General features: G+C 43.4%; 1 protein-coding gene across 7 annotated transcripts in view; it reads right to left on the bottom strand.

Moving 5' to 3' along the window:
- lyst (lysosomal trafficking regulator) overlaps positions 1-12,181 on the bottom strand; it is a 55,393-nt gene that overhangs the window by 20,821 nt on the left and 22,391 nt on the right. For 2 of the 7 annotated variants that reach the window (XM_076742782.1, XM_076742783.1), the window contains exons 7-18: positions 9,538-10,486; positions 9,241-9,426; positions 6,637-6,793; positions 4,830-5,041; positions 4,638-4,704; positions 3,852-3,961; positions 2,752-3,118; positions 2,505-2,661; positions 2,217-2,390; positions 1,973-2,133; positions 1,070-1,260; positions 138-383 (exon numbers count right to left, since the gene is read on the bottom strand). In XM_076742782.1, coding sequence (XP_076598897.1) covers positions 138-383; positions 1,070-1,260; positions 1,973-2,133; positions 2,217-2,390; positions 2,505-2,661; positions 2,752-3,118; positions 3,852-3,961; positions 4,638-4,704; positions 4,830-5,041; positions 6,637-6,793; positions 9,241-9,426; positions 9,538-10,486 — 2,977 coding nt within the window. Of the gene's footprint in view, positions 1-137; positions 384-1,069; positions 1,261-1,972; positions 2,134-2,216; positions 2,391-2,504; positions 3,119-3,851; positions 3,962-4,637; positions 4,705-4,829; positions 5,042-6,636; positions 6,794-9,240; positions 9,427-9,537; positions 10,487-12,181 lie in introns of all 7 variants that reach the window. The other 5 variants (XM_076742776.1, XM_076742777.1, XM_076742778.1 and 2 more) reach the window with 4 other exon arrangements.

Here is a 12,181-nt window from a genome sequence, read left to right as displayed (position 1 = left end):
CTGATTTTTGTCTGGTTTATTAAATCTCTGGAACAGATCCGTGTAAATCCTCAGCATTCCAGAAATACAACAACAACTGAGAATAACAACCTCCTCTGACTCAGCTAGAGCTCCATTAAACATATGGACCATCCTACCTGTGCGAAGAGGAAGACAAAATTTCCCGTTCCTCCGATCTTGTGCAGGACGCTCTGCAGGCCTTGGGTTTCAGTGGGGAGCAGAGCTCTGAGGGAGTTTGACTCCAGGGAAACACTCTGCACTTCCTTGGAGCTGAACGGCCGCTGGGTAACCACTGTCTTGGCCTGACCCTTCAGTCTGATTACAGGCTCATAGATAGTGTAGACTCTGGGGCTGCTGGGAGCATACACTACTGCCAAGCTCTCCTGTACATCAACACAATGCACACAATTATCATTTAGGGGCTAAACTTTCATCCTGTAACTTTTAATTACTTAGAGTTTGAGGTACTAATTGTATCAGATCTTCTTGTTCAAATTCAATTAGACCCAAGCAAAGCATCCAGCTAGCTTGGGGCAATAATTTCAAGCATGGATTTAGACCCGGGTTAAACCTGGTTCGAGTAGAACAGCAGTTATAAAGATGTGGAGGGGAAATCATTCATTCTTCTTTTCTTACTCCCTTCTTTTCTTTTCTTTTCTTTTCTTTTTTTTTTTTTTTTAAATCAGCAGAGCTATTATCAACAAATCCATTAGCATTTAATGGGAGAAAAACTATTTTCAGTCTCACTGAAATAGCTGCAGCTTAACTATAATAGCTTTTTCCATTGGGGAAAAAAAATTACTTCCGACCATGCAGTATCATTAATGACAGCTAATTGGAACAGCACATTACCCATACACCGTGAAATGAAACAATAAATGAGACATAGGGGGGATTTGCTATGCTTACAGAGCACTTGACTCACAAAGCACAAGTACAGCGTTTAATATAGTGTCAATCTGCACTTGACACAACTGACATGCACAAGTTTTGTTTGTCTGTTTCATAAGTGAATGTTTTGTGTTGCGACGGGAACGACGAGATAAAGCTTCATGTAACAAAGACTTACAACCAAAGCCGTTGTGTCCACATCCTTGTTCTTCATCAGAAGCTCTCGTACATGCTCACACTTCAGGCCTTCCTCAGAAACAAACTTGGAGAATGTCCCACTGGGCTTGCCATATTTGCAGGGCATGATGGAGGTGAGGTCAGGCCCGCTGCTGAACAGGTACAGGGCCTCCTCAGATCCTATTCTAGATCCTGAAAATGGAGGCAAACAGAGTCATAATTACTGCTCTAATGACACAAACGTTGTTTTTCAAAGCTGGAATACTGTGAGAAATCCAACGCAGATCCTACCTGAGTAAATGATTTACATTATTCCAACAATAACTCATACAGAAATAACACACAGTGTGATGCAAAGCGAGACCCTCGAGGAGCCTTGATGTTTTATTTCTTGTTTCTGTGTAACTTTGGTGAATCTCGCAGTCCTTCTCTTCCAAGAAGAAACTGATGAATTCCAGCGACAGAGGAGAGGCTAAAGCTTGTCTAAAGATATCGGTTGGGTTCACAGGTTGAGATCGCCAAGAGGCAGGCCATCCACAGCCAATTAGAGACAACAAGAGAAGTATTCAGTGAGCCTCCAGAGAGAATGCTGAGAATCTACAGCACATGATCAACAGCCTATTACAGCCACTAGATTGGATACACTTTTAAAATATAACTGCATCTCAAATCATTAATGTACATTTATTTACAGTATGCTTACAAGGGAGATGATGGTAATCAGTGTGCCATCAGGGAGCAACACTGAGGGCAAACAGATAAAATTACATAAAGGATTAAAACGGATTGCACATATGCATGTATAGTAAAATGAAGAGGGACTGACTGGGATTAAAGGGTCTAAGAGCTTATAGACACATGATTCCAGTCAGATAAAGAAGACAGGAGTTAACAGGAGTCCTACCATTGAAGAGAAGCACAGTGCCCATGCTCCAGTGTCCACCCTGCTTCAACGGCTCCCCAGACGATGGTGTACAGTGGCCCAACATGCAGAAGGTTTTGTTGCTGTCTGATGATAAACTAGACTTCCTGGGTAGAGTGTAGTCCAAAGAAACCTCACATTTCCTGAAGCAGAGAGCAGGTTAAGGGAAGGCTCACTTATTCGCCCGATTAAAAACCACATTCTTGCTCTTACACAAGTTCCTCACCTGATGCCACAAACCCACACAACCACACGGCCATGGATGTTTTTCTTGCCCTCTGGCTGCTGGGTGTAAGTGAGGCCAAGGTGCTGCCATTGACCAGCTCTGATTAGTTCCTCACCAGAGTCTGCCTGCGCCAGCAGCCCTGCTTTTATCTCATCGTTTGGGTCTATACAAATCCTGAGGGAAACAGCACATTACAATACTTCAAGGTCCGTAAACTATGAATACTTACGCAGTAGTAACCCATTCTTCAAACACATCTTTGAGACTGCACTCTACACTGAAAATCACCTGAATGTGAGAGAGCCTGTAGAGAAGTCTGCCCACACTTGAAGCATCAGTGCCTTTGAGCCCATGGATAGAATATGAATGAGGCCTTCCTCCACTAACCTCGTCCCAGCCTGAGAGGAGCCATGGTGGGACTCAGCAGCAGGAGGGTTACTCTCCTCTGGAAAACAATGACTAAAGATTCTCATAACCAGCTCATATTTATGGGCTCCAGGCATAAAAGCATTCTGGTGAAAGTTCTGTGTCTCACCGTCTTTGTCCCTGTCCTTCACCTCCTGCTCTGTCACCCTCAGCCACATAGAGGCACTGAAGCCGCTGGCCATGTGGGGCCAGCAGTTCTGCCCTACCAGGGGCAAGTGGAGAGGAGCAATGTGCCAGGGAGAGGAATGGATGTGGCTGGGTCGGTATTCGCTATCCCCCTCCCTGCGTCCAGGAGACAGTTTGCCCTTCCAGAGCAAACCAACACTTTTCCCTCCGGCAGCACCGTTTTGTCTGGAGCTGGCAGACACCCCTCCTGGCGTCGAAGCCCCGAGGATTATTGGAAAGGTCAGGAAGTGAAGAGGTTCCATATTCATGTTGGCCTCAACGATTTGAAGGATGCCTTTCAGTAAGACCTCCTGACAGGTAACAAAGAAAAAAAGGGGAGGGAGGAGGACTGCCTCTATCATTTTAGATTTGCTGAAGAAAACATTTGACAGATATGTGCAAACTCTGCTCACAATATTTCAATTTAATTTTCTGTAAGATCCTTAAATTAAGTAAACATCACATGCACACATTACTGAGCTGTTCTAACTGACTTGATCCATCTGAACTACCTGAGCATTAAACCTCTGAATGAGCAGGCCATAAACAATAGACAAGACTGTCACAAAACGCAGTCTAAAATAGAAAAAACCTGGGCAGCAGTACAATTATATGTACCACGGCAGCCACTGATGTGTCTAATTTTCACAGATGGAAACCACGGGTCACATGTCATTACGTTCACATGGTTAAAAATAACTTCCCTTTTGGGAACCCATTTCTTGGAGACAGGTTATTAATGATGTCTGCTGCTGGATTCCAATTAAACACAGACTTGTGGTTATAAGTTGCAGCATCACATCTGCTCCGCACACATCGGTGTTAACTGCAATATAGACTGAAGCTGGCCCAGGGGAGCATCACGTGTTGATGAGTTTTAAAGTAGCAAGAGGTGAGAAGAGAGTGTGACAGGAAGGATGTTTTACAAACAAGTTCTTGTTCCTGCTGAAAAATGTAATGTGCACTGTGAGCATAAGCTATCACTGTTAACACCCTGAATGTAAGCTAACAGTGCATTGTTGAGTGACTGATAGCGCTATTTACAGTAGGTGGGGTCTTCTCCAGGAAGAGGCGAATCAATAGAGCTAGTTCCTCCGCTGTGATTCGCTGGCTCACCATGGCAACCAGCAGCTCCACTAGCACAGTCTGGCAATCTGAATGTAAACCAATGAAGAGCACATTACATAAACAGTTTTCATTCACTTGGGCATGCATCAGAACACCACAGGCAAAAACATAAAACAGCATCACTGCCTGTTCGTCTCTCAGCAGAAAATATACATCTCTATGGGAAAGAAAAACGAAAGAGGCCACAGACGAGCACATCAGACTTACAGATACAGAATAATCTAAAAAATCGAAGTCTGAGGGCTGTGTACAAATTGCCCGAAATAATTGCTCATTTCATTCATCCTGCATGTTATGTTTCAGCCATTGGAAACCAGTCAAAATGTCAGAAGCTACTAAAAAAAAAGTTGAAACCAACACTGTAAAAAGGGTCCATCCAATTTTGTTTTCCTTGGATTTTGCAGAACAGTTACAATTAATAATATAAAAATAAATCCCATGATACAAAAAAATTAATGGGTACAGATCTTCCTGATATTTACTACAATTATTCACATCACGTATGACATCCGAACCCTGAGGACCCAGGATCCCAAATGTCAGCAGCAGGAAATAAAAATCTTAGGAACACAGCAAACTGAGTGTACCCAGTATTTTCCCAGGATGTCACACATAAATAACATCCTACAGTATGAGAAAAGGCAAAAATAGCCACAAAAAAAAAAAGAAAAAAGAAAAAGAAATCCAACAGAAATAACAAACCTGTAAAGGAGGGGTCTGTTTGGCTGAGGATGTTGTGAAAGCCAGACAGGATGGTTTTGACTCCTCCCTGTGAGGACAAGAACAGGGGGTCAGTCGTATTCATCAGAGCACAGCTGAGGGGAAGAGGGAGACAAATACAGACTGCTGAGGTGGTTAACAGTAGTACAAAGAGGAAGAGGTGGTGAGTCTGACCTGGTCATAGAGCAAAGCAGCGTTGCGGCGGTTGGTGTGCACTGCACCCAGCAGGCTGTGAAACACGTGACTCAGAACCTCCAGGTCTGGGGAGCCAGTAGCGAGAAGCTGCAGCTCCATCGTGCAGATCTCCGGGAAGAGCAGCACGCCACGCCCAGGTCCGTCTGCCACCGTCGCAAACTCTCGCAGCGCGGCACACTCCACCTTCACTCCTGACAGAAAAAACACACAAACACAAGATCAGAGACACAAGAGACTTGCACACTGATATGGAGAGACGATGAACATCCCGCCAGACGTGCCAACAGAGAAACACATACTGGCAGCTTCATGATCCATAGGCATTCCCTGCTTCAGCGCCGACCTCCCGTCTTGGAGGCAGCTCATAAAAATGAATTATTCTCAGTCCTGTGCTCAGCCTCAGAGTAGCATGGGAGTCCCCTCATGATTTACAGGAGAGCAGCCCAGCAGGGCTTCACACAGCTTCTGGGACCTCTTTCATTAATGAAACTCACTCTCTCCCCCGTGCACAGCTACACCGTCTGCCTCCATCTGACACTCAAACATCCAGATGCATGCTGCTACCAGTATATAAAAACAAAAAGATTTAGCATGCCATCCCAGAATCCCTTAATACCAATTTGTGGGAAATCTAGATACCTGCGTTTGGTCTAAGGTCTTTTAAGAGGATGCAGGACTGTGATAGGCTGTGATAGACATGTCAATCAAGCGGCATACCTCTGAAATACTTCATATTGGAACACTGTATTTCAACAGCATGACTACCACCACTAATTTACCTACAGCAAACTAAAGTTTTTGTCAAACAATTTGAAATAGATTTTACTTTAGTTTGTGACTAAAACAAGAAAAAGGATGTTCAGTATTACAGAGGCTTAATTATTATGTTGCTTTTATTTGTTTAGCATGAGGTCAGCATTACAGACTGACTGATTTCCTGGAGATGAGACTTTTCCAGGAAGTTAAAGTCTCCATTTGATGAGGACTTGAAGTCACAAGATCCAGCTCATGAGGCCACAACGCATAGTCCCCTGCAGTTGTAAAATGTAAAACAATGACTCTATTCTGAGGGGATGAAGAAGTAAAAAGGGTGTAATCAGGCCATGTTCTTAACCTGCGAGACCAGAGTAGAGAAGCAGAGCTGACACAAGAGGCTGCTGTGGGGGAAGCGCTGAGGCCTGTTTCTGCCCTGTCATACGTACGCATCAAAAATTAGCCACTTGTTATTGCTAAATATCCTCCACAGCGAACCAAAGGAGGATGTGGTTTTTTCTACACTGCAAATTGCTTAAAAGCCATGATGATGCTGTTTAACATAAAATCTTGCAGCAAATGTAAGGAAATGTAATAATGCACAATAACGAATCAACAAAAGCTTTGAATGATAAATTCAATAGAGGGAGAAACAAGCAAAGAAACAAGCAAACAACTTCCCAAAGCTACAATTATAATCCGTCTATCTATCTATCCATCAAGATTAGTCTGCTGACATTCATTACCAACAAAAACAAATGGCAGAGAAGACGGAGTGCATGAAGTGAATGTGATTTAAGGCATTCTTAAAATAACCCTAGAGAAGTAAAAAGGGTGAAAAATGAACCTTCAGTGGACAGTTACAAGACTCGAAACACAGCAAACATCGCAAGTAATGTTAAAACAGACTATATGGAGCCGTCTGCTGTGTGTAGTAGCAAAGTAGTAAATGGGAGTAAGTGTGTGTGTGTGTGTGTGTGTGTGTGTGTGTGTGTGTGTGTGTGTGTGTGTATGGCACTAAGTGTGGACCTACCCTCTTCCTGCTTGGCCATGTCCTCAGGGTTGCTTTCGCTGTCAGCGTCGTAGCCCTCCTCCTCCCCTGAGGGCTTGACACCACAGCTCTGCACCTCGTCCACCTCTTCAGACAGATCGCCCGCTGGGGCCGCCCCCTCAGCCAACACCTGGAGCTGCTGACAGAGAGAGAGAGAGAGAGAGAGAGAGGGAGAGAGAGAGAGAGAGAGAGAGAGAGAGAGAGAGAGAGAGATGTGGCAAAACAAGACAAAGTCAGGAATTTAAAATCCAATACAGTCTAAATACAAGCAAACCGAGATCCTTCGCCTGGTTGACTGTCCATTGGTCGGTAAAATAAGATTAATTTTGCTTACCCAGTCCTGTTTTTACAAAGGTCCAGGACTAAAAGGCTAAAATATAATAAGCATGACAAGCAGCGGTCCTTCCACTAATACAGCGAATAAATTGCCCGCAAAATGTTTTCAAGTGATGAGGGGGGGAAAAAAAACAAGATTTTGGTCATAAGACAGATATCAGCTGACTTGCACTCACACAGCCCAGTTCCTTGACGCGAACAGTCAGTCATCATATGTGCACGTAGGCAAACAAACACACACACACACACACACACACACGCTCGCACTGGAACAAACTCTAAACCGTTTATTAGTTCAAAGAAGAGGCTTACTGTAATACACACCTCTGTTCTTTTCAACATGATAACTAGGCAGCTTTGATATTGAATCATGGGTGAAGCGAATGTTTTAAAGAATAGCCCATTGGACAAACGTTGTGGTGGAAGACTGATCTGCTTGTAATGGTTAGGAGAACATCACACTCTGCTGGGCTCACTGAGAAAGAACTAAGCTGTTAGGAAATAGGTAAATCTATTATATAAAAAGCTAAATCCTCCAGAGTTGGAACAGGCTTAGTCAGACAGGCATTTTAAGACTTGAGAAAAACACATCTAAGGCTGTGAGACGGGAGGCACCCGCTACAGGGCGGGATGTGGTTTCACTGAGGACAACCAGGAGAGAAATCAGCTTTTTCTACTGTTCTTTTTTACATTCCTGGAAATAAATAAAAGCAGTTCCATGTTTGCTCCTCAACATATACAGTGCTGAGAATTGCTCATTAATGCAGCCACACCGCCAACAGTGACACTGCTGAGGAGGCGGGAGTTGCTGTGGCTGATTTTCTTTCCCACCTTGGTCATTATTGTGAGATGTGATCAGCATCTGTGAAGATTAATAACAGCCAATTTATGTTTATGAGGACTATGTTGACAGACGTAACGCGAACAGATACCAATCTTTAGAACAAAGTTAGCCGTTGCGGCGTCACAATGAGGCCACGCTTGCTCATGTTTGCACCCACTGCTTGGTCTAAACAAGGGCTATCATTATTTACGTCTGCTGTTTTGTTGTACATCAGGCAGATAACGGCTGCTTAGCAACGTAGTGTGAGTGGCCACACACACTGCCGCCGTGACGCTTGATGACGCTTGGCAGGAAAATGGTTTTCCTTTCATTGTACTGTTGGCCTCCTAAATAAACACCTCTGCTCTGTATATTTGGCCATATTGGACGCAGTATGTGGTGCCTGAACACAATCTGCTTTGTTCCACTGGGAAAAAGGAAACTATTGTATTTTTTTATTTGTTGCGTTCAAATGAGCTTTGTCAGACAAAGATTCATTATTCATCTGATTGGACAACGTCTTTATTGGCCAAAAGTCCTGACCCTAATTGTCACCTTGACAGTGGCTCATTTCCCCACATCGGAAGACAACCCAATATCTTTGAGGAGTATTTGTGGCAGCCGGCCATGATATCACCATTCAACACCACATAATGATTTTCTATTTCTTCTCTTTTTACTACTTTAGATGAGTAAAATTTTATCTCAGTGTAAAGCTGTACACAGCACATTGATTCACTAAGCCTTGCTCTCTCTCTGCCCATCTGTCACCTTGGTGAAACTCGTAATGAGATTTTTTAATGAAAGGACATAACACAAAATGTACAAAATACAGAGCACAAAGAAAACAACAAAAAACAAGAAACAGAGCGATTGAGCAAGCAAATCAATGAAACTAAGCAGATATGTAACAATTTGACCTTATTTCATTGCAATTAGCAACTATTCCTGGGTGTTTTATGCCCCTCTCTTAGAGCTGACAGTAAAGAAATCAGGGGAGAGAGAGAGGAGTGACATGCAACAAAGGTTTATAATTAGCACCATAGGCCACCAGGTTGCCCCTCGTTACTAATTTTAAAATATCAGCAAATGAATTTGTGGCAAAATTCACTTAATAGGTAATGACTGTACACTGGGTAGCAGGCAGTAAAGGTTGAGTAGTTGTTGAGAAGAGGATTTGCACATAAGGTGCAAGCAAAAACATTTATAGTTTTTATTAGGAATTAAAATGAAAGCTTCTGTTTACTGCACAGAAGTTGTGCAGAGCACCATTTTACCAAGAGCTTTATACTGTGATGAGCATGGATAGCACCTGCTGTAGCTGCAGAGGGATCGGGTGTCTGATGCCTATAACCTGAACTTGCCTCTTGACACACAAGTAGCTCAAAAAGGTTGAGAATATAAAAAGGTGCAGTAACTTCACTCACAGTTTCTCCCACGGCAGGACTCACCCTGTCTGGCTTCTCATCAGGGGGATCAGGACTGGACGACACCTCTGCCAAGGCCACTCTCAGGAGAGAGTCAAACAGAGGAACGGCAAGGTCAGAGTTCACCACCCCTGAGCGAGAGAGCTGGTCTCTCACCTCAAACAGGGTCTCTTCCACTGACTGGAGCTGCAGACAAGAGAAGACATAAGAGTTTAATTGAAGCCGGGGTAAAAGTGTTATTTTTTGTGGTTGATGTGGTCAGGGATTAGTCGATCAATATGACATTAAAGTACATACCTGATAAGAAAGCTCCGGCTCTGTCCTCTGCAGGGCTGAGTGAGCACTGTGCAGACAAATAGCCAGCAAAGCCTCAAGCAGACGAATACTTTGTAGTTGCCACTCTTCCTCAAGCTTCTTCGCTGGATCTTTGGTCTTTCCTTCAGACAGACTAAGGCCGAGGTTGTCAGCTGAATCGTGAGTTGCCTCCTCCAGTCCCAGTGAGGCACCCGGGGCTGTGGACTCGGGGCTGCCCTTGCCCTTACCGTCCCTCTTCTTCTTTGCTTTTCCTTCCTTGTTCTTACAGGAAAGCTTCTGAATAACCATGGTCATGAGGCGCAAGCAGACATCCAGTCCTCCCAGCCTGAAGAACTGCCTCTGAAACAAGGGGCTGGCCAGGTAGATCCACCGACACACTGACCAAACATCTGCAGCGCGTCGTACCTGCTCTTTGGACGGCAGAGCCACGCTGTCAGGGGACAGGTAAGGCAGTCGCCCACCGAGAGGTTCACTGGCTGTACTGTCGTAACCTGAAGTGTCTTCAGAGTCATTGGCTGAGTCCCGGTCAGAATCGGCCTCTTTGCTGACACAGAGAAAGGCCACGCACAAGAAGAGGTTGATAACGTGCAGATGGGTCTCTGCTCTGCTACGGCCTGGTCCACGGCCCTGCCCGCTCCGGCTCTTATGGCGTGGATACGCCTCTTTCAGGCCTTCGTAGAACTTGGTGAGGCTCTGCGGGCCCTCTCCAGTCCCTCGGGACCCCAGTTCCTCAGCCAGGCCCAAGACGACCTCCCTTTCTTCAGCATCAGCACTCTCAAGCTCCTGGAGCACCCCATCCACATGCTGATATCCAGTGCCTATTATCAGAGTCTCAAACACCTTCAAAGCCAAAGAGCGGGTCTGGTCGAGGTACACGAGCTCTGTCACCTGATTGAGGCCGTTACAACTGACGAAAAGGTCTCTGATCACTCTGAAAGAGAAAAAATGAGAAATTAAGCAAAGTAAAACAGAAAATGGACATGAACATTTCAAAGGGTCAATATAAATATGGGTATTTAGACTCTTCGTTTATTACATCTTAATACACTACACCATTCATTTACTTAATTACCCCCAGGGAGAATATAGCTATGCAAGCACCTTTCACTGACCACAGAAAGGATTAATATGGTGATAGAGAGGGTAGATGTGAACTGAACACACTTAAACTCTCCCAGACTCCCAGCAATTAAAGTAAAGGCCACCACTTATTCTAATCTAAATAACTCTACAACTAGTCAATCAGAGGAAAAGCCACTGCCATCACACAGGAGCGTCACACTCCGTCCATCACTTATTTCATTTCCTCCCATCAGGTTGCAGATATGATTCCCCCCAGGAAACAACAATGCCTTTAAATAAATTAGTCAACTTCTATTAACGTGATAAATTAACTGTGAAGGACACTTACATTGTTCATGAACACACCTGCTATTTTGTATTTGCTAATTACGATAACGCATTTTGCTTTATCTAATGTGTTTTGTCGGTGTTTTTTTTATTTTTAGATGAGCCACATTAAAGACAAATTTCTGTCACATTGTGTCAAAGTTATTTGAATGTGAATCATGCATTATTTAGCAAAACAAAGCTGGCATTGTATCCTTTTAAATTTGTTTACTACTGGTATACACACGCTAAGCCGTGATAAATAATAAATTACACTATTACAATGCAGGGTAAATTGCCTTAAAAGAGTAATGCGTCACCTGTGAGTGAAGGTTAAATCAACATTTGGCAAGAGAAAACAACACTTTCAAGAGATGTGCTGACATTACACACTGACTGACTGGAATAAAAACACTTTAATCTCAGCACGGGATTGTCTACCCAGTATGTTAAGGAACTGAAACAAATGTTCAGCTGAAGCTTTGAGCTCAGAGCATGAAATAGATATATCTTAATAGATTATAAACTAGCAGATTTTTTTTCTCTCTCATTCAAACTCTTTCTCCAACCTTCTTCTAAATTAATGTGGGGTTGATTAATTCTGCATTTTCAGAACATTTCCTCTTTTCATTAGTGGTGTGCAAGTCCATCAGGGTGACTATCCATTAGCCTGAATATTTAATACTCTCATGCGAAAAATACTGAGTTCTGTTATGCAGAAAGCAAAAGCAGCAGTGCAAGAGGATGAGGACGTGTGCAGCTCACTGAGTTACTTACATGCCTTACTCACACTTTCATTTGTACGCTACATTGGAATTCATCAAATATTGATCATATGTTTTCATTGACAAATTAATCATGAGTAAAATAGGAATTCAATTTTGCATCCCATGTACATTCATGAGCTAACCCCTGTATGTAAATCACAAATATCCACAGAGCATCAGTAGCTTGGTGTTGAAGGTACATGAAGAGAAAAAACAAAGTTATGATGTTAAGTTTAGGTACAACACCACTTTCCAAAGGTAAGATTTACCTGAATGTAAGACTTATGTAATGATGCCTTTTACATAATCAGAAAGACCGAAAATTGTCTCTAAAGTGTCTTTTGAAAAGGCTCAGATCACAGCTGTAAAGACTCTGAATGCCAGTCAAACCTGCAGACAGCAGAACAACATACTCTGAATTTTAATAAGTAAACCCATCAGCCCACTGCTGACAGACTGCCTCAAAGCAT

This window comes from Chaetodon auriga, chromosome 11, assembly GCF_051107435.1.
Source record: "Chaetodon auriga isolate fChaAug3 chromosome 11, fChaAug3.hap1, whole genome shotgun sequence".
Taxonomy (NCBI): Eukaryota; Metazoa; Chordata; class Actinopteri; order Chaetodontiformes; family Chaetodontidae; genus Chaetodon; species Chaetodon auriga.
This window is presented reverse-complemented; position numbering and strand designations above follow the sequence as displayed.